This window comes from Anopheles ziemanni, chromosome 3 (assembly GCF_943734765.1).
Source record: "Anopheles ziemanni chromosome 3, idAnoZiCoDA_A2_x.2, whole genome shotgun sequence".
Taxonomy (NCBI): Eukaryota; Metazoa; Arthropoda; class Insecta; order Diptera; family Culicidae; genus Anopheles; species Anopheles ziemanni.
Genome location: NC_080706.1, coordinates 92,818,729 through 92,841,549, shown reverse-complemented (window position 1 = coordinate 92,841,549; position 22,821 = coordinate 92,818,729). Strand labels below are relative to the sequence as shown.

The window sequence follows — 22,821 nt, the reverse complement described above, 5'->3', positions numbered from 1 at the left end:
CGGGCTGGTTTCCCGAGTACCGCACACACTCACGAGGAGGTCATTATAAATTCAGCAGCCCAGCGGAACGGGGCGGATTTTAAGATTCAAATCTGGCTTAACTCGATTGCCGCCGCCGGTAATTGTTGATAATTGAGAATGATTTTGCAAATTGGATTACGCCGGCAATTAGTAGCCATTTAATCGGATATCATATTTCACGGCACGGATTTACCCCCCCATGCTGACCCGGAGAGTCGGTCGGAAGTATGCCCTTTTTTACAGTTTTCAGTTGCAACTGATTTCCGGTGTGTGTTTTCAATGGAGGAGTAAAGATTTATCACCGGGTGGTTGAGTTTTATTTTCCACTCACATGATCCATCAATGCTGTCTTTTCCAATCGTCAGCTGGGAGTATTAAATCATGTTAATTATGCGTCATTGTGGTGACGCTGTGAAAATGTAATTACACGGGGAAGCTGACGTGCATGGGAAAATTAAAAAACGATTGTCATAAGGGAAGTTCAGCGTCAGTAGAACTTTAATTTTACTCGATTTTTCGATACACTCTCACAAATTTTCCAACTGCTGGTGGGATTTAAACATGATGAAGAGCTATTGATTTTTAAATCATCTTTAACCCTTTCACGACCAAGGGAAATATTTTTCCCATCTATGAAACTCGTTACTGTTTATTCAACTATTATCAAAACGATACTTTTGAAACGAATATCAAAGAAAACATTATGTCAAAGATGGCAAATGTCTTGCTGAACGAATAAACAAAAAATAACTATCAAAATTTATTGCTCCAAAACCAAACCATTCGTTCGTTCAACCAACAACAACAATTTAGTATTTGGGAAGTTTATTAGACTTGATGAATTTATTATGTTTTATTAGAAATGGCTATGATTTTGTTTTTAGAATTTTTAACATGTAATTTGTATTGGACAGCAAATAAAAACATTCCGATTTCATCACTATTCTCTTCATTTTTTACTTTTATGGTTCATAGGGAAAAATATTTCCCATGAAATTTAACAAAAAACCTAGCCAGACTGCTAGGTTTTTCTGGTGATATTCTCTAATTTTACACCCCAAATAGCCAAAATATTGTGGCTTATGGTCCTGAAAGGGTTAAAGATACTATGGGGAAATCGTTTTAGTTATATTGTGTTTAGTTGATTGATTTCGAACCTTCAACAAATTGAAGAGTCATCGAACTAAAAACTACCGACTTTGTGTTAATCGATCATGTTTTCTCGACTAAACTCAACGCACTACTTGCAATACTTTCGACAATTGTTACCGATGGTAGACAGTTAGAATTGTTGGTTTGTGTGTTGAAAACAATCCCATTTTATTCTGTGAATGTTTCATTCCACCGCTTTTCGCTCCGAGTAACATTTGTCTTCACTATCAACGCTTCGCTGCCCATCTGAGCCTTCATCTCGTGGCGTCATAAGAAATCACCTCCGTTTCTTCTGGTGCCGTCGACAACAAATCGCTGCTCCTTTGGTCGTTTGTGGTGGCGAAAATCCTTGCCGAATGATGGCCATGTTTTGTGGAAAACCGCGCGCGCGTGTGTGCGAGTGGGGCGTAAATAAATGTACCGAAACGGATGCTATTTGTGCTGCCGAGATTTCATCACGTATTCTGTGATGTGCTGTATGCATTTTGCATGATGGATATCACGGGTTTCTCATGCAAGGACAACGAAAACGGAAGTACAAACAAGCGCCTTCACTTTCGGCCCCTTCGCTTCGCTTCGTATCTTTAATCGAGCACGTCGTCATCGGGGGTAGTTTTTCATGGTTCTTGAAAGAGAGAGCTTTGCACGAGAGTTTATTGTTTATGATGGAGGATCGGTAACGTCGGGGCAATCGTCGTCGTCGTCGGGCCGTCCCTAATCGTTCCGCTGGAGCAGAAGAAACAAATGGACACGGGGACCAAATATTTTTATCCTCCACCGAAGCGCGATTCCCGTCTTCGCGAAGGGAAGGGAAGAAAGTTCCGATGAAGGGTGCAAAAAAACTACCACATACTCCTTTCGCCTTTCCACCCGGGATGCATCAAGATGTGGTGCGTAGTTGCTCCGGGGGTTTGAGAGATTGGCACAGTAATTGAACCGGATGGACAGTGTGCGTCTTCATCTTTCTCTGCACGAGTCCAATATTTCTTCATCGTTGGAGAAAGGAGAAAAACGGGGTTTGGAAAAACTATCCGATGCCCTCCCTGCGAACTCAAGCTGGCAGATTAGTACCGATTGACCATAATCCATAACGCACAAGAAACGCCCTGTCAGTTTAGATCGTTGCTCCACCGGAACGTTGTTGGATTTTCCTCCTTCGTAATGTGAAGGATGACATTGAGGCATCCTTTTGGAAATCCGGCGGGTCATTTTCCAAGACCGACTTCGAAATTTGATGAACTGGAAAATAGTTCGAAGATATTTCTCCGGAGGGACTTCTTTAAAGAGGATTCAAGAATGATTGATCTTTTCTAAAGCTTTCTAAAGTAAAAATAGTTATTGATCAGAACGGAACGGCTAGTTTGAATTGTGTAAATTTGTAACGAGTAGATTCGAGTAGGCGTTGCTTGACTGCGTTTCAAGGGTGAAATTTTTTACCAACGCAGCAGGCTAGATTAAGTTTTTTCTGTATCGTAGCACTCTCTTGCGTTTACCATTTTTGAAAATAAAACAAAACGTAGGAATTAGAGGAAACTAGGAGCGATAGTTTCAAGACGCAGTTTCGAACAAAACAGTTATTAAAGATCATTTATTCAGTTGTAGTTTTCATTTAACTTGTTTAAATATTTTGAATTTTGTGATGTGTGGCGCTGTAGCTGTTATAATGAAGGGAACTTATTGAATTCCTCTTCTTCCTCTCCTCTCTTTAAGTAATTGAAAAATTGTTCTATATCGTTCAAAAAGATGGATTTTTCATTAGAATTTTCTCTTAATGTTGAGTGTTGCAAGAGAAAATTGATTTGGGTATCAGACCATGTGAATTGTTGGTTGTTGTTATACAAATTCTACAAGAGTTGATCAGTCGACTTCACGACAAATGAAAAAAAAAAATGCACCCCCACACCATTGTGTCTATTTCAGTTGGATAAAATAAAAGATAGCTTCCACCAGCGAACCCACGCTTGCAATGTGAGTTCTTTGGCCCACCAACTAAAGCCGAACCAACATGTTTGCTAGTTCCAAACGTTCCACACCAAGCCACGGTTTGGTCCTTGACGGTGGGTGCTTTGAAGGATCGCAAGAGTAGAGGTAGCCCCGAAAAGCATCATCGCCGGAAGGTGGCAGTGGCTAAATATTTACCCATCGCTTTACCCACCGTTCCGTTTCGGCTTCCGAGCCTACGCCTAAGATTCCATCCGTCCTTAGGGGCGGCGTTCGCTTGCTGACTTTTTTTCTTTTTTTCTCTCTTACCCATCCCGCACGGCAGGTTTCACATAATCAAGCCCACGTTTCTCATCAAATATACATCGACTTTCGGGCAGCAGCGCCCAACGTTTCTGCCGGTTTGCCGCCGAGTGTGTCCGACACCGACGGCCTTCGGATGATCCTTCGCACGTCCGTGCGCAACCCGTAGGCCCATGGTCGAAAATTAGCTTGTTTGCATTGAAATTTCCGCCTGCCCGAGCATTGCCAATTGTCTCGTCGGTGGCCGATGTTTTCGGCCGCTTGATGAAGGGCGGGGTGAAAAAAAAAACCGTTCGTCGGTCTCTCGAGGGAAGCCGGTCGTGTGTTTCCCTCGTGTCTTCGGGGAAAAGCTAGCTAAGCAAAGTAAACAAAACATACTACACGCAGCAGCACGATGGTGAGAGTACCGTGTTGGAGTGAACAATAGTGGAACGAACGGGGAGTGAGTCGCGCAAAAAATCGCTTTGGCCAATATGCATAAATCAAGCTCGGGGTAGGAAAAAAAAGTAGCCGCGCGTCTTTAAGAAGAGAGTAAACGTTTCCAACCGAGCGGGCAGATGCTTGAAGCGAGCGCGTAAATGAGACCATAATAATGGAAAAGGATGGAGGCGCCTGGTGGACAGCTCCGTGGGGAGCATGGAGGCGCCTGGTGTTTTATGGGGGATGGGTAGGAATTTTGGGTGAAATATTAAAAGAAGAGTTTTATTATAAGTCAATGAAACCGTTTATAAACAAAACATAACAGATATATTCTAAAGAAGGGGTTATAAAAAAGGTAATAAAAAAAGTAAAAATAAGATAAAAACTCTAAGGGTTTAATAATACTACACCTGCACCCAAAATAGAGAACAAAACCGAAACGAAACTGAGTATTCTGAAGGGTAGGAATTTCTGGTGAAATATAAAAAAAGAGTTTTATTATAAGTCAATGAAACCGTTTACAAATAAAACATACAAAATTTATCCTAAAGAAGGGGTTATAAAATAAGACAATAAAAAAATAAAAATTGGACAAAACCTCAAAGAACTTACTGCACCCAAAATAGAGTAAGCAAAAAACCGAAACCAAACTGAGTATTCTGGTTTCAAATGAACGGAAAGGAAAAGATTTCATCGCAAACCCGATTGAACACTCATTGCTTCGGTAAACCGCAAGCTGCAGCACCTGAAAAAGGCAGCCGTGGGTAGAAATCTTTCAATCGTAAATCGTGCCCGGAATATCCTTTGCTCAAACATTGATCCTTCGGGCACGAAACAGTTTCAGATCCCTTCCAGATTCACACCAGACACCTCTCGAATGCTGAAGCTGAGGTCTGAAAGTGGAAGAAGAAGCTCTATCGGTGGAAAGATAAAACTCTCAACCGCAAAACCGGGCTACGAGAGGGAAACCTGTTGAAAAATCAATAGAAAGAAAGCGGTTAAGCTCGTTTGAGAATACAACCGAGGGCGCTCGTTTCGCTAATGCAAATATCCTTCTATTTGACAGGACGATCGTGAGCGTTAAAGCGTGTGTCGGTGTGTGGGTGTGTGAGCGTTGAATGGTGATGGCGTCCAGCAGCAGCAGTTCACAAAACTGCCAGACGGAATGACGCTTGTTTCAACGCTCCACAACCAAGCACAACCGTGCCATTTTGGTGCTTCCATGTTTAATTTTCTTTTGCGATCGGGAACAAAATCCATCCGCTCTCTCCAGGCGACCACTTAAAACCCGAAAGGAATCAAGAAGTGAACGAAGCGTGTGGTTAGTGGTTTTCGGGAATCGGGAACATTTTATCAGTAAGTTAAACAACGAGTTTCTAGTTTCTATTTGTTCGTGCGAGACGTATGAAGTGTGGCAAGTATTTTAAAGAGAACAAATGAGTTTTCTGCACTATCTTTGTGTTTTATAACTTTACTTGCATTGAACTTGTCATTCTTCGTAGATTTAAGTAAATCTGCTTTACATAAAATTCAATGCTACATCGTACGGCATATTTATCGATTTTTAATACCACTACTATCACACTAACTTCTTGGATAAAAGCATCTTTTCAATACTTGAGATAAATGGACTTCGCTTTAAAGTAACGTTGAAAACGGTGACACATAAACTCGTAAACAAATCGAAAAATCGTTTCTCATTCAACGTAGACAAACACCAACACCAATGCCAGTGGCGAAAAGAAACGATGGCACACAAGTAAATAAATAATGAAAAATCCAAAACAACGATGAGAACGAATCGGAGAATTGGAGACATTAAAATCAAGCAAAATGGAGATACACAAACAAACAGAATGTGAGAGAGTGTGTGACACGGTGATAAGCAGTGGGAGAAATAGAAGCTGAACCAGCGGAGAATGAGTAAGAAAGAGGGAGGTACGATTAAATATGAGCCACGAGAGAAGGATAAGCACGTGCAGACGTCTTTATGTTTCTGCCGAAAGGACAACCGCCAGGATCGGTGCTCTTTTCCAGTACGAAGTCTCCGGAACCGCTTACGGCCATTACTCATTGGAGCAGAAGATAAACGACGACATGGCGTACGTTCTGCCCCGTGCCTTACTGCCGCGCATTTGCCGGCGCGCATTGCTCCCTCTTTTACGATCTGGGGTTGGTTTTTCCCATTTTTGGCGGCAGAATGAGGACAACCGATAGCCATCTCGCTCGCTCAGTCAGGCCTTTGCTCAGGCCCTCTCTCATTTGGGTAGCTAACGATTATGGGCTAAATTTTACCCCTCCACCGGAACCGAGTTCTTCGGGGACTTGTTTCGATGTAGTCGTGAGATATCTTAACGCTCGCTGCATTAAGTAGTCTCGAGCCTTGCTTTCATTACGACCACCATCAAAAAAGGGACGACTAGAAAAAAAACCGGGGGACCAGATTAAAGCGCAGCTTATAACGCCATCATCTTTTTATTTTACCTCCCTCGGGTGGGGAGTCATGGAGGGCAGACGTTTTAACAGCTGAAGTTGCGCATGTGAGATGTCGAGGTTACTGTCGAGCCGGCCGCGGGCTCGGGTCGGGTTGTAAATAATTTTACTACCGATATAAAAATCTTCACCTAATTTCAATTAATTAGCACTAATGAATGGAGTCGTTGCGTTTTAATTTGATGTTCATGCTAGCCCTGGTTTTGGGAGGTTCGTGGAAGGAAATAAAGCTCACGTAGTGCATGGATGGGCCCTTCCCAGAGGGAAGCTTTCCTTTCTAATTTCTAATGGACTTGTGTGTTTTCTCCTCCTTCTTCTCCTTCTCCTTTTCAACGCAGCCGGCCTGCCGTACAAAGTGTACGCCGGACACGACTCCGTCCTCGCCGAGAAGCGCAAGCAGCGCCGGATACGAACGACCTTCACCTCGGCCCAGCTGAAGGAGCTCGAGCGGGCGTTCCAGGAGACACACTACCCGGACATCTACACCCGGGAGGAGATAGCGATGAAAATCGATCTGACGGAGGCGCGCGTTCAGGTGAGTTATGCGAATTGGAATTGGTTTGATATTGTAGTTTTCTGTTTGTATTAGTCTGGACTTAGTGCTGTTCCAGCTAGGAATATTCTGACATGAAAGATTTTATTTTTAAAAGCTTTAAATTTAAAAGCAGCTCTGATAATGATAAAAAAACTGCAGACACAAATTTTTATTTTATCATGAACTTTCTTGTTGTGTTCTGTAATAGTATTACCACATTCTTTTTCAATCTTTATTCGTAATTACGTACGAACAGAAACGCGCTCTGTGCAATTTGTTTACTTTCCATTTGATATTTGTTTACATCCAGTAGTCTGTGATGTTTTTCTGGTGACAGCGTTGACGGCACACCAAAATGATGTGAGCGGATGAAAACAGATACGGGTTCATTACACCTATGCGTGTATTCGGACGTCAGAGTGTTAAAAGTAAATTCCGTCCCACTTTGAAATCAATCTAATCATATTCTAGCTTCGTAGCATTGAGCTTTCAAATTGATATCGAAAAAGTTCAATTATAAAACCAATTCAACCAATACCAATTAGTTCGGGGTTTGTCACTGCAAGCCATTTTGTTTTGAATCAGTTAGGGAAAAGTATTTCATCAGCGAACCTTTAAATATAAGAGACGGCTTTATTTCGATGAGTTCTGTTTTTAAAAAGAATAGCAACATTTAATGTACAAATATTACAGTTTTAAGAAATCAACTAAACTTATATGGTGCATTAAAGGTTTGAGGTTCACAAATTCGGCATGAAAACATTCACACAATCAAACTTGTTGGTTGATTGATTAAAACGTGTCCCTTTTGTGCCTTCCTTTCGTGGTTTTCTTGTTATCAGGTGAATGCTTTTCAAATTACTTGAGCTTGCTTAGAAAAAAAATACAAGAAAAATGTACACAGAAACACAGGAAAGGTTAAAAAAATCTTCCTTCTTTATTACCGGTAGCATCTTCTTGCTGGTCTTTGCAGCGAGAAAGAAAAAGGCGAGTAGATAACGTCCATTATTTATGACACGTGCCTTGCTTAATATTTCATAGGCGGTAAGACTTCTTTCTTCTCGGCACGTGAAAACACCGCCTTCCCGGGTGGAGGAAAATGGGGCTCCCAAAGTAGGCCTGCTCACTTAGTTGCTAGGTAACATCGAAGCTCCTGCCGAGGGACGCACGCATGTCCTGGCATCGCTCCGGCAGCTTGACACATGCCTTCCGATTACGAGTCGGCCATAAATTTATCACCTTCCACCACGCCTCTGCGTTCGACGTCGGACGGTTTTCGTTTCGGAAGATGGATTGGCCTCCAACAAACAACGTCGGTTCAATCTGGAGACAATGGACCCCAACCTCCGTCGGTCTATCCCTATTCCAGTAGGTCACCTTTGTCTCTTTGCTATTTTCGGGAGGAAAAAAGGTAAACTCCTGAAGTCCCGAAAAGCCCGGCCAACAACGTCGGGCCAGGAAAAAATCAAGGGAGTAGGAAAAGAAATGATGGATTATTGGGTGTCGTGTGATGAGAATCGTTTCCCATTCCGTCCTCTTCCCTTTTCCCTCGGACGACTCAATCAAACACTCATTTCCGGGCGGTGGAAAAGCGGGGTGAGCCTTCGCCTTCCGAATGGCAGAAAAAGGGCCACCTCGGCCCTCGGTGAGAAATTGCCGATCAAGATGTCAAATGTGCACTCATCGTGACACACGTGACCTGAAAGGACCTGTTTCGTTACGCACCGCCCCTTCCTCCACTCTTTTATCGAGTGCATCTAATTGTGCACATGAGGATTGATCAACCCTCCGGTTCGGCCTGGTGCCGGGTTTCGAAAGGCGTGAAATTCCTTGAATGTTTGGAACGAATCAGCTCGAGGGTAAGAGATAAGAGAGCGTGATAAAGCGTTTCGGGCAAGGGGAGGAAGTTGTAAAACAAGTGTAGCAAATTGATTTTTCCGGCCGACCGGTCGGCACGCGGTTGGCGGAGGGATTTGTGGGCCGGAACGGGGCATGATTTGTAACCCGATATGAGCGTGTGAAGTGGCCAGAAATAGATGTCACAGGGACGGCCAGTTTAACTTCCTAGGAAACTCTCCTGAATGGAGCGTAATTCTAGTCTTTTTCTGACATAAGTTTAGGCAAAGGAAAATAACATGTACCGTGGGAAACATCGTTCGTTAGTAGAGGAAAATCTACTCATTACACGCTAGTGTTCGGAACACAAATCGATAAACGAATCGTCAGTTCCGCAGAAACCCGTTTCAACCACCTTTACCAAACGCATTGGAACTAGAAGGGCCAAGAATTTGTTATGATTGAATTACAGTGTATGTTTTCTTTAATTACATTCCATCAATATTGTTTTCAATTTAGTGCCGAGGACTACCGGTTCAAGATGGAAGGTGTTCCGGGGACCACATTATCTCGCTTTTCCGATTCCGGGAAGCGGCTCGTTCCGAATCTCTCAATGGAAAGAGATAATTTACATACTATTACATCAGTGTTGACAGTCACTTGGCTTGGCTTGGCTTGGCTTGTTGCGTAAACAATTCCATTTCAGTTAAGCGATTTTCCAGCCTCCCTCGACAGTTTTCCACCAAGGCGAGCTGACTTCCGTGCTTGACGGTTCGCTCGAGAAAGTCAACCTGACAGCGCACATTCAAATCAGGTCCTCCAGCGGGGCTCGAGCGAGTGGCTGTCAAAGTGTTGATCGATCCAATTTGGCCAAGCCCCCGTTCGATCCCAGGTTCGCTTCGATCGGGAAAATTTAATTGGAAACTCCAATTCAATTATCGTGCATTATACCCTCGCGCGCGCGCGCGAAACTCACAGACACGCACTCTCCGATCGGATCGGAATGTTGTCGTTTTGCCGTGAAAACGGGATCACCGGTGGGGGAAGTCGAAATTTTCCGGCCAGCGGTCAGCGAACCTCGGATTGAGTCTCCTGCCGTGGGAAGTACAATAGTGCCGCGTGTTAATAATCAATTGGATGTTATTGTTTGTCAACACGACAGGGACATTCATTCGGATGGAATTTTCCCAACTGAGTGCTCGGGGAAAGTTGACGAGCGGAAGTTGCTGAGGTAGTGATTATTGATATTAAAAATTTCGTGCATCGTTTCACAGCGAACCGAACCGAACGCAAAGAGAAGCTCCAAAATGGAAGGGAAATAGCGAAAATGCGAAATTTCATCCACCAAATGTTTCTTCTCTTATGCGAACATGGCATTCCAAAGTAAGCCCCAAAAATGTGAAATGCATTTTGCTAATGAAAATCGTTGCCCGCCATGTATATTTCATTCGTTTGTGGTGTTCTTTTTTTTTTTTGTTTTTTCCTGCTTCCTGTCCTGATGGAATTCCCTCAGCAGGCAAAAAAATCCGGACACATTTTTCAGCTGTCAAAGTCGATATTTTAAAACCACTCACCACTTTTCACACATTCTTTCCGGTCTTTTGGGAACCGTGGCATCGGGAGGAACGCTGTTGGGACTCATCCCGACGGTGGTTGGTTGGTGGGAAAACCGGCTACCGCCTCGGGGCCGCGCCACCAGTTGCAGACTCATTAAATTCGATTTCGATTGTTGAAATATCAAAAATCCTACCCTCCGTCGCGTTGGCTATCGGGTATAATTTTCCAACACACTCCCGGCAACTCCCCGGAGCGATGTCGCCACGACAAATACAAAGTATGACGTTCGGACCGTCAATCAGAGATCGCGTCTGGCTCGATGGATGTGTCCGAAATCTCCCGGTTTCCGTAATTAGTGTCAAAACACGTTGGCCCGTCCGTTTTGACGTCGGAATAGAATCGTTGATGGTGAGTGGATAGGGCAGGGTTGGAGGTCCGCGGAAACGGTCAGGCCGTGGAGCGTTTGCATTTGATTAGTCTGTCAATTACCGCTAGGCTGGACGTGATTGTGGAATATTTCTGTCTGGGAAGGTTAGTTAAGTGGTGAAAGAGAAAATAACAAACAGAAACAGAAGAGTAGATCAATATAAGTAGTTAATTAATTTCAAACATATTCTTTATTTTTTTCTTTATATTGAAATATTTTTGGAATATTGGTAGTAGCTTTCGGTTTTGTTTTATTTTGTTTTAAACTACGTACTAATTTTTAATAAATTTAAGTTTCTATTTTTCTGTTCGGAAAGTTGTAGTGAAGATGCGTGTTATGTCATTTCTCATTGTCTTTAAAGTGTTAAATATTTTCATTTTTCATTTAATTTTTTATTCGTTCTGTTGTTGACTTTTTCTAAATTATTTAAATTGTAACATTTCTGAATTATAGTATTATGAATATGTTCACTAAACACTTATTTAGACCTCTACGGATTAAATACTATTTCCCAAATGAAACCAAATCGTTTCAAAACCAAGGATACAAGCGAAAATTCTTTTCGAATAAACACCCCTAAACATCTCACTTTCCACTGATGCACCGATAACAAATCCTCCCATTGATGATCCTCCTGGTTTTCAGCAAACAGCAAACATCACCCTCTTTGTTGTAACCAGCTGGGAAACAGACAGATCGGGCTTTCCTTCGTTTTTCTTGCGGTTCGTTCCGCCGAGGTGATTGAATTAAAATTCATCACACATCTGTGGTGTGTGATGGCACAAACATGTCCTTACTCTGGTGCGGGTGTTTCGTTTACGACCCGTTTTGAACTTGCATTTTCAAGGGGAAGCTACTCTGGAGGGCCATTAAACGCCTATCGGGCTTTTAGCTGGGTTATTTTGCTTGGGGTGACCCGAGGGAAGCGGGATTGTTTAAGCGTTTTCTATTAACCCCCGAAGAAAGACCATCGGTTCAGAGGGTGAGGTTGCAAAGAGGAACAAATCAGCACTTGCAAAAATGCCCGGAAGCTATAGATTTCGATAGGGTTTTCCGGCGAACATTTCAACCCCAGATTGAGCTGATTAGGTTGTCACCCAAACTCGGGGGTTATTAAGTACATGGAATTGTATCATTGCAACGCTGTTCGAGACTTGGTGACCCATGATCGGTTGCTGATGAACTGTTAGTCATCGATACTGAAATGTCATTAAAACCGGTCGTAGTTATTTTCCTTCAGCCCTTCCTGGAGCACTCTAAAGAATTAAAATGATTCATTGAACGCATGTGTTTCAGTTTTCTTTTTGTTGCTTCAGCGCGTGCAAGTGCGAGGATATAAATTGTCCTCTTCCAAATGACGCAGATGACGTTTCATTTTTCTTCCCATATTGACTAATGATCAGCTCCGGGAAAACGAAGTGAAGCATCGTAGTAGGTTCTTTTTTCTCATCAACCTGGCTCTCAAATCTTTTTTATAAAATGAAAACATTGAAGAAAAAAACCTTATTCAGCGCCGACTACGCATGAAGATAGCTCTGGGTGAGGCCATTTTGTTTTTGCTGATTGATTAATCGCGCAAAAAATGCTGGCCATAAGAAGGATGCGTAAAGGAAGCGCCTGGAGAGAAAAAGGAACGATATTGAGAAGAAACCGTCTAGAAAAATGAACCAATGGTCGAGGATTTGGATTGTCCCGTTAGTTTGGCCGGAACGAACCGGATGTTTCATTTCCACACCTCTGCCGGACGTTTTGCTTCCACGAAGTGAGCCAGTCAGTAACGAAGGCGTAAAAAGGTGATGGTAAAAAGCAATACAACAACGGGAGAAAAAATACACGTGAAAATTAAATGAGATGACGATGGGAAAAAGAAAGCGAAACGATGCTAAGAGAAGCTACTTTTCCCTCCCGCACATGTGGTACACGGACGTAGTAGCCGGAGAAAAGCGCCTCAGATTCCTTTCTCCAAGATGGTTTGAGGGTAGAAAAAACCGAAGGAAAAATAACACAACGTCAGGGTAGGGAAGGGAATCGTACTACGCACACGGACACACCCTCATGTTTCTCGGGAAGGAAACCGGTGCCGAAGGGGGATGATGGCGAAGGAGGCCACGTTCGCTTCGGGGATGTCAAAACTTTGAAACAATTTAATTCATCACAGCGGCAATCCACTGACACTGACGGCAAAACACGGGTTACGGGTCGGCTACCCGGTCCGGTTTTTCCCTGCTCGTGCGCGAAAAACGGAACGCACAAGACGTGCACCACAACAAAGTAGCACACAACGTTGGTTTCCTTCGTTGGTCGTCGGTGAGAGGGGAGGGGGGAGGGGGAGAAAGAAAATTCACGCCCCTCGTTGGAGGACACGTTCTGCCGAGGAATGTGAATCAAATGGAAATAGTAAATGGGGAGGAGGAATGGGGAAATAATTGGAAGGTGGTGGAGAAAACAGAGTCAAGTAAAAAAGGATTTCATAAGTGGAGGCCGACACGATGTGGGGAAAATACGTTCATTTAATGTTTAAAGTGACCGAGTGTGCATACATTACATACGTTTTACTTTAAACGCTCTCTTCGATTGAAAAGAAAGATAATTTTAAGGTTGGTTTTTGGTAAAAAGAATTATGTTGTTTGATTTTCATTTTGTTTTATTTTATTACATTAGGTTTTGTTTGTTCGCTTACTCTATTTATGATATGTTGTTGATGAATTTTCCTTACAATTTACTTAGTTATATGTTTTGTAAAGCAACCAGATAAGACAGCACGGACTAGATAGCCACCAAGAAGAAGCGTAAAACAAGAGAAAAGAAGGAATCTAAAGCAAAATGAAGCATGTAAAGAATTCTAAACAGGTTCCAATTTATCTGTGGTGCAATTTAGATCTCGGTTGGATTTTTAGAGATTTTTATTAATTATTTAATCAGTGGTAAACAAAACTGAAAAAACCTTCAGCTCAACGACTGTTTCGTAAAAAAAATTGCAACTAAAAACGATCCCATAAGGGACAATTTTTGCCAAAGACACCCTACCTCTTGGTTGCTAATCGAATGAATAATTGATTGAAGTGTAAGCGACTGCGATACCTTCCGGTGGAAAACGAAATCGATCGCAAATGAAACGATACGAGATGGTTCGTTCAGGAGAAAAGGACGAAGGACCAACAAAAGAAGAAATTCACCTATCCTCTACGGACGAGCGAAAAATGTGGTCCCTTTGCGCCGTTAATGATTCGCGTTCGGCGACTTTGGTCGGAAAATTGGTAAACAAGAACCGTTCGAATGCTGCCCTTTTTCGAAAGACCAAATATGGTGCAACGCAAACAACTGTACAATCAGTGGAATTCGTTCGGTCAACTCTTTGCAGAGTGCGAATCGTGTGGCCGCGGTTGGTTGGTTTGTCGAGGTCTTAGTTGTGGTGACCATGTGTTTGAAATTGGAAGAAAGAAAGGTTGATTTTGATGCTCGAAGCATTCGATTTTGGATGCGCGTTATTCTGTGATGCGTAGATGAGTTTCTAAATTAAAAATATTTTGGGAGTTTTAACATACACAACCAAAAGAGAATTGAAAAATTTAAAACATATAAATCGTAGCATGGAATTCCTAGGCCATTTGTCTTTATGTATTTGTTTAAAAATTTAAAGAATTTGATAAAAAAGCGTAAGAGTCACTCGAGCATTTTGTTAAAACAAAAACTAATATGCTGCCATTGTAAAATATGCTCACATTGCAAAATTTTTCCTTCCTTCAATTGGCGCTTCTTGTAACGCGCACTTTTGTATGATTTACGCAAAACTCGTTATCAATATTTTTCGTCTAATTTTCACAATTTTCACTTGTTTCAACGTCGCTCCGTACCTTCGTGATAGCGCATTTTTCCAATCCAATCTCAATTAGCTCCACCCTTTTTGCCTTTTCTGCTCGGGTTTTCTAGTATGTAGTAGACCCTACCCCGTACGCTCCTACTTACATCGCCACCCAACCTTTCTCTCAGTTCCACATGGTGGTCCCGCGATGCAAAAAGCGTACGCGGCAATAATAATAGCCCGACAGCGCCGTATGGAAATGGTTCACATATGGTACCAGGCAAGAATGGAATTATTTTTCCCGATAAATATAAATCGTCCCCGTCGTCGTGGCCGTCGCTGTCTGGCGAGTAGTGGCTGTGTGTGTGAGTGTGTAAAAACCCACCTGCCAGCTGGCCGAAAGTCCACTCGACGGGACTCGGGCGGGGTCTCGGGCATCAGGCGCGAGTCCTGCCACCGACCCGAGCGCGGACCGCAAATCATGAAATACTGTTTCCCACCGGAAGCCAATCTGCCAGCCGGGAGTGCAAAAAAACGAATGGTTAATGGAAAACCCGAGCAGGGGAATGGGAAGGGAGGTAGTGGCAAAAAACAGTAGAAAACATATCCACAGATCAACCGACCAGGAACATCACCGTGTTTAAATTCTAACCAAACTCCCTCACGCCAGCTCGTAAGCAGCTTCGTGTTTTCCCGAGCACCAAATCTGGCCCAAACCAGAGTTACCTTTTGTTGTTGTTATTTTCAAACCGATCATAGTTGGTCAAGTACCCGAGAGGTGGTGTACGCGAAAGAGGGGGGGGGTTTTCGCTGTTATTAAAGCCAGCTGGAGTATGATTATTAAAATTTATGCTTATGATCCGCGAACCGGGAAACCGCTGGTGGAAAATTATCCTCACCGTATCATACCATACTTTCATTCGTTGAGCACCATCCAATGCTGGACATAACTAGAATATGTGTAGAACAATATTTCTGGTGTTATAGAACCATTGTAAACCTTTGTGAAACAGAGTTTAATATTTTTGTTCAAATTTTAATTACATCCCTATTAAGGGCGTCAACTCATCTAATGAAACTTGAATAATTCAATATAGACATGAAAAAACCAAAGAGGTGAGAGGTTAGGAAAATAGTGGACAGACAAGATGAGACCCTGCCAGTCCTGGTTATGGTTTGTCTAATCGAAATTCAAAATTCATGTTCAATTATTTATCGAACGCACCGAACCGAACGGATGTCGAGTTGGTTTTGGTCCCATTCTCCCTGTTCTCCCATCAATCGCTCGGGAATTGACTACCTTTCGCACATGGAATCAGATGCCGCAGTTAGCATCCGGAGGACGTGGAGGAGGAGGAGATAGAGATGTCACAGTAAAATCATAATCCTTTAACCACAACGTAACGCCCAACCGAGTCGGAAACAATAAATTATCTAACCCGACAACAAACTTGCGAACCTGGATGAAAAGGGACAGCTTGTTGGATACGGAAAGTGGTTCCCCCATTTGAAGGCTGAAATTGAATCGACAAATCGCTGTGGATTAGGTCGGAAAACGGAAGGCTTTTCCAACTGGGGGGACGGCTTAGAGCCTATAGGGGGTTTGCCACAAAGTCGAGAGTCGAATGCAGGGGTGGAAAACCCGAATTTATTCAAATCACTTTTCAAAAAGCCGTCTAACACACTGTCCAGCTTGTGTTGCGTGTGAGGTTTTGCAAATATTTACCACCACAAACATAAACTGCCGCACCGTTCTCGAACTTTTGTGAGCAGGAGTGAAAAATGGGGAAAGCATCAATAATCTCGAATACAATTTTAATAATTAGTAGTGCCTGCTCGATACCATTTGGGGAGTGCTTGGGGAATGTGAAAGACTCTGTACGTGCGTGTGTATACGAATTCGATCCACTGCATCTGCACTGCGATGCCATTGGGATTATTGACAATAAACAATGCTGCGGGAACCGATTGGTTTTGGGGCCGAATGGAAAAAAACAACAACAATTGGTCTGAATTTTGTGATGAAAATTTGATTGCGTTGCGTCAAAGCAGGCAGAACCCTTTGTTTTGCTTGCAATTGCAAATAAACATTTCACATGCAACTTAAAAAAATACAATACATAAAAGCAAACAATAACAACAAAAAACATGTTAAATATATAACAACTTCAACAGCAAATAATTTATTCCTTAGAAGCATAATTGTAGACAAAATCTTTTGAAGAGTGCAAATGTGTGCTACCATATCATAACAATCTATTTTCAATTTAAAAGCAGTTCAATAATTTGTTATCCAAGCTCTTCAATTATTATAATATGCTACAATATTTTGCTCTTACATCTAACAAGTTTTATTTTTGCAACAAATTTAACACACTTCCTTAGAATCCTTTGCACCATTTTCCTTTTCATTTGATGTCTACTTTGTCCTCCCATAATCCGTCGATTTGACAGCACATAACAAATGACAGTGTCAGCTGTCACCAAAGACGTTGTTATTATTGCCATTATCAAGTGGAAACGGATACGGGTTTTGTTCGGGTACTATTTTTGCAACAACAAAAACCATGTCCAGTATGTCGTCGAGGCTGTTGAACACCATCCACTATGAATAAAAAACATCGCTTTAATGACCTGAATTGCGTTTTTTTCTCTTACACCGGATAATACGCAAGTTGGTAAAACAAGCTAAAGGACTTGGTACGCAACGCCACGGGGTGTGTGTGTGTGTGTTTGTGGTGCGTAAGCCAAGGGGGAAGTTACTCTTTGCAGAGTTAATTGAATAAACATCGCAGTAACACGGTCGAAAAGTGATTTCTGCCCTCTCCCGGTTTGCACCGACACCGAGGACCTCTGTTTTGTTGCATCACTGAGAGGGGCCACCCTCGCGCTTCCGCGGATTATTATTCATCGATTAACAAGTCGCAGCCTGCCTGGACGAACCATTCCGTCCACTCAGGGCCAAGCAGCGGTCCCTCCTCGGCATAACCTCACTTTAATTCCCGTCGTATGGTTGTTTATTGTTCAGCTTCCGAAAAAGCTAATCAAACGCCACCGGAACGACCGACCGGTGCGGTACAATTCTACGCTGTTTGACGTTTTACACTCTCCCTTCGCGTTCGGCGCTTTTCTCCCTTCGCCGGGTGCCATTTTTCATCGTAACCTCCGGCGAATGACGGTGGCGGAAGATGGGTAAGCCCTACGGTATCGACACCGTGATGAAGGGAAAATATTAGCACAAGTGCTTCGTTATCCACTAAGGAGGATAAACAATGCTTACTGTATTTAGTTTATTGCTTTGTTTGCTTCCTTCCTCCTGCTTCCTTGTCCTTGTCCGCATCGGTTCCGGGCGTTCACAGTTTTCTCTACGCTGGACCAACGAACCAGGGGCTTGATTTGGTACCAGACCGACCGACCGACACCCGAGGGCAGCTACCCTCCGAAACCTGTTACCATTGTCACCCGACCACACGTCATCGGATGCGACACCCTTCGGTCTCGGTCGAAAGGGAAAATGCTTCGTGGAAGAAAAAAAAAACGACGAAGGAAAATTGCTAGGAGGGGAAGCCTAACCCCTAAGCGCACCGGGCGCGATGAGTGTTTGCTCGCGGGATCGCACGTGGTCCATCGGAGGTATGTTGTTGGCCGCCGCGGGATGAAGATGTCACTGGGGTTCGAATTGTTGGGTTTATGTTTTGCCAAAGTATCGCAACATCTGCCACTATTTCTATTGCTTCGATCTTTCGACGATGGTTTTGTCTTAGATTAGTTGGGCACTTATTTTTGAGTTTTATGAGGTTATCAACATTTTTCGGTAGTTCCGAACTATTCTTATAATATATTTTATTGAAATAATAATTTTATTGAAATTAAAAAAAATCCTAGTCAAAATGCAAAAAAATGCAATGGTAACTTCCAAAAGTTTAATCGGACAAAATGAGTAATTATAGAAAACAAAGAATCGAGTTGCTTAATTTTATGTATCGACACCTTGATGTAGAGTCTTTTGTTGTTTGTTTAGTTTTACTATCTTATCCTTTAACTTATTTTCAGTGCATGAATATGATTTTTAAACAATTTATACGTTTTGTTTGCATAATCTTTCATTCTTGTTACATGTTGGTATTGATCAAATTTAAGTTAGTAAGGTGTATGTGCATATTTTTTATCTTTTTGGTAATAAAACTTCCATTGATTGATGCCATGCTTTGGCGTTACCCTAAACAGACAACACAAAAACAAAAATTATAAATCCTTGCTACGCATCCTTTCTCCGTGAGCACTTTTATTGCCAATTGCGTACGTGGCGCATTTTAATGGCCTTGCGGTACGAATTTATGGCCCGTAACGGTTGATCGATTGATCGATTCAATCGTCACCAGGAGAAAAGAAGGAGAAAAAAATCCCATAGGCTGCGGAAAAATGCAAACAGCCAGTTGCAACTTCGGGGGAGAATGTGTAAATTTTTAATTCAATCAACAATCCTTCTCCAAATACCAAAGGAAACCAACCAATGATTTGGTGAGAGGCCAACGTAAACTATCGTAAAACACATTCCCAGTAAAGTCTCCTTCCAACCAGGCCCAAAAGCCCACGGGACGTTCCGGATGAGAAAGCTGGCTCGATTTTATGCGCATTTTATTTTATGGCGCCATCGCCAACGCAACTTCTTTGCGGTGGTTTTGCTGGCCAATAAAGGTAAGGAAAGGTCCCGGAAAATCCCAACAAAAACGGTCGGCGATTTTTAATCGCCCAAAGTTTAACGTTTAGCTCCGGCGTGGGCTCTCATCTGTCGGGTAGCGTCGGGAATGTGAAAGTAAAATCGAATTACGATCGAATTAGTGCGTGGCAATACAGAACCGAGGGTCTCGCCCCCTTTTGCCTTTAACCAAATCAGGCTCGGACCATAAAGTCGCCGGGAAATCGGTTGCACCACAAGGCCAATCCCGACCGTGCCGATTCATTATTGATGTGGGCCACTTTTTCGTGAGTGAGTGAATGAGTTCTGGCGACGTAAATAAAAATTTTGCACACCCGGAACGATGAGGAATATCACAGCATGGATCGGAAACCTTCGATGGGCCAAAAATAGCTCCGAACGATGGAGGAGGTCGTCGGTTCGGTCCCATTCCGTTTGGGTCATAAATAAGTTTCGAAAGAAAGTTTTTTTTCTCGACGCCTCCTTTTCTTCTGGGGCGGTTTTATTACGGCCGTTTTCGATCATAAAATGCCCATCGGTCCAAATGCTAATTCCTAAAACGCCCGGTTTTGGTTTTCCACCAAAAAAAAAACAAGAAGGAAAAATATCTCCTACCGGAAAGGGGGAGCCAAATAAATTGAATTGCTCGATCCCCTTTGGTTTGGATGGGGAATCTTTATGGAAGATTTTGTTCCTCCCCTGAAGTCCTTATCGGGAAACGTCACGGGGAAGGAGGGGGAAAGAGGTTTATTCTTAGGAAAAGTTGAAAGAAAACTTTACCCAAGAAGAAACGTACCAACACCGGAAAAAAAGGACCACAAAATTGGAAACCTCTGGGGCCAGAAAACCTCATTTAATTAGGTGATTCCCTTCGGAGGCTCGTGACACTATTAGTGTACCACAGGTAAAGAAAGGCGTTATTGGGTGCCTGCGGGTGGATCTGATTTTCCCTTGGCACACCTTTTACCCTGTCAATTTAGAAATTAGGAGGCTTCCGTAAGGTATGCTAATGGGAGGATAAGGTCCTTTATTTTGGACCGACGTGGAACCTTCCAGCGGAGACGGATAAATTGATCTCTCGCCTGAAACCGAACACATTCTAACTTTTAATAACCTTTTTTTGAAGCAAGGATTTACAAATTGTTCCAACCTTTGTCACCACAACATGTTTCCCCGTCCAACGCGGTGTTGTGTGAAACTTTAATTAAAAAGAAAAACACTATATGGTATCCAATAATTGAAAAGGTAAACATAGCATCAAGCCACAGTCTTACGGGTTGATTCTGTTTACCTCACCATCAACGTCTTGTCTTGGTCGTGGGGTATGTCTCAATCTTAACTTGTCACTGATTTCAACGAACACGTTTGGAAAAAAGGACAACCCTAGAGAGACAATCGACAGTAAATAAAACTAAATAATTCTTTGAAAGAAAAAGATACATTGCTTCACGGGGTCCAAGAAATGTCTAGCAAGAGAGAGGGAGAGAGAAATAAAAGAGATCGGAAACAACACATGCCGGACCAGCGATGGCTATAAATGAATTGTTTATTTTAATCATTCATAATCAAATAATAAATTAAGAAAGTTAAACACAGGACAGCATGCAAGCTGGAACCACGTACCGAAGTGACCCGCCTTCCGTTGTCCGATGTTTGCTTTTGTTTTCTTCCGAATGCTTGCCTCGAGAAGGCCGGGGTTGGAATGAAACCGTTCGGTGTCCGATTTTCTTGGAAGACACAGGACACACGCCGGTCATTTGTCGCTTGACGTCCGATTGGCCAAGATGGCGACCGAAGGAGATGTCTGTCGAACTCGGGCTTGATGAGCCATTGAAGGTAGGGAGGGTAGGGAGATTGTCTTTGTCAGTACACAAAAAAAAGAATACTCTAAGGGTAAGATAGAATACCATCCGAAGAAAAGAGCATCTCCTTTATCTACGTCCTCTGGAAAGCAACAGAAAAAAAACTTTGTGCGGTGCGACGGAAAACCGTAACCAAACCGAAAAGATTTCTCCTGCACTAATTGCATTAAAATTCAGCACGATTTGGGTCAAGACGTTGTGGTGAAAAGAAAATGAACCACACTGACCACCATATGCGGGTGAGCAGCCGAGCAGCAAACGCACATGCCTTGAATAGTAAACGCCCCGAGGACGGTTTCCAAGTTTGCCCAAGAAGTTGTTCTTCGGCGTCCGGAAGGAAAGTATGAAAAGCAAAGAAAAAAAGAAACGGTTGCTTCCTAAATGAAGACACATAATGGAAGGGAACCAAAAAAAGGTGGGAAAGCGCTAGATGGAACGAATACTAAAGAACCGGTCAAAGTTTTGCCGCTATTGTTGAGGAAACGCGAGGGGCGATTAGTTTGCAAGCGTTCACTATTAGTGAGCAGTGATTTACGTCGGAAATAGTATTGTGATTTGAGTCAAAGAGCAGGTTTTGGCTTACCGAAGTTCTTGATTGAGCAACTTTTTATCATGACATTTAAAGTCAAAAGTATTATATCTCCCATTGTCTATTCGTCGTTACAGTTTCAATTTAAACCCCAACATTATTCTTTAAGCTCATCTTCTTAGTTTCAATAACGTTGAATATCCAATAAGCATTCCTTGAACTATAAACCAATTTATTGAATTCCTACTGCAAATGTTCAATTATCAGCTTCTTCTTCTTCTTCCTTATCAGCTATTTGAGTTTATAAGATACCGCAGCTTCTTTACCAGATTCACGGTTGTACTATTTTTTTTCTTTTCTAAAAGAAAATTTAATTTCCTAATTTCTTTTTCTTAACCAACTTTAAAAGCTACTCAATGCAACAACAAAAACGTGAAACAAAACATCAGAACAAATCAAATCGATTTAAAACGGCATCAGTGAACTGATTGTTGAAATCGTAAAAGAGAACCGGAAGCGCACCGGTACACCAGTAAAATCGCAACGGTCAGTTTGAATGAGCAAACAGAGTTACTCAAGTAAACAACCAACCTCCCCCTCGCTCGTTTCCTTGTTGTACTTTTCCATCGTAACGGAGGTTGGATGGCAAAACAAAACCAAACGCAGTTTGCGCACTGATTGGCTAATAGTAAGCTAACTCTGACCCGTCCCGGCATGGCTCTGGTGGAAGAACAAACACAGTCCCCATCACATCACCAGCGATGCAACACAACGATGTCCACAACAAACATTGGAAGAAACTGGAATGAAACACGCAAAAAAAAGAGGAGGACAAAATGTGCTAGGGATGGGGTTGCTTTTGCAAAGGGTGGATGAGGGGAGGGAGGGGAGGGGGATGACGGTTTGAAGCAATCACAAATCTACACATTTGACAACTGGCCCCCTCCACCCTCCTTCCTAACCACCGTCACACGCTAGTCACCTTTGGCCTGGACGAAAATGGTGAATCAAAAGAAGAAAAAAACACAGAACACATTTTCCACGCTATAGATGGAAACAATGGAGTGAAAATGGTGAGGTTAGGTTAGGGAGCGGGTCAAACAAATCGAAACAAATGTGGCACGCCGAACAAAAGCGCACACAGTTTACGCGAAGCCGCGCGCGAGCCCGAATTTGCAATGTTGATTAGATATTTAAACACGACACACGCGTGTGCGATAAAACGGTGCTTTAAAAATGGCCTC

At 42.7% G+C, this 22,821-nt stretch overlaps 1 protein-coding gene across 1 annotated transcript in view; it reads left to right on the top strand.

The window, feature by feature from the left end:
• Positions 1-22,821, top strand: part of LOC131286692 (paired mesoderm homeobox protein 2B-like) — a 41,085-nt gene that overhangs the window by 13,446 nt on the left and 4,818 nt on the right. Inside the window, exon 2 of the mRNA XM_058315682.1 lies at positions 6,669-6,865. Within this exon, the coding sequence (XP_058171665.1) occupies positions 6,669-6,865 (197 nt within the window). The remainder of the gene's footprint in view (positions 1-6,668; positions 6,866-22,821) is intronic.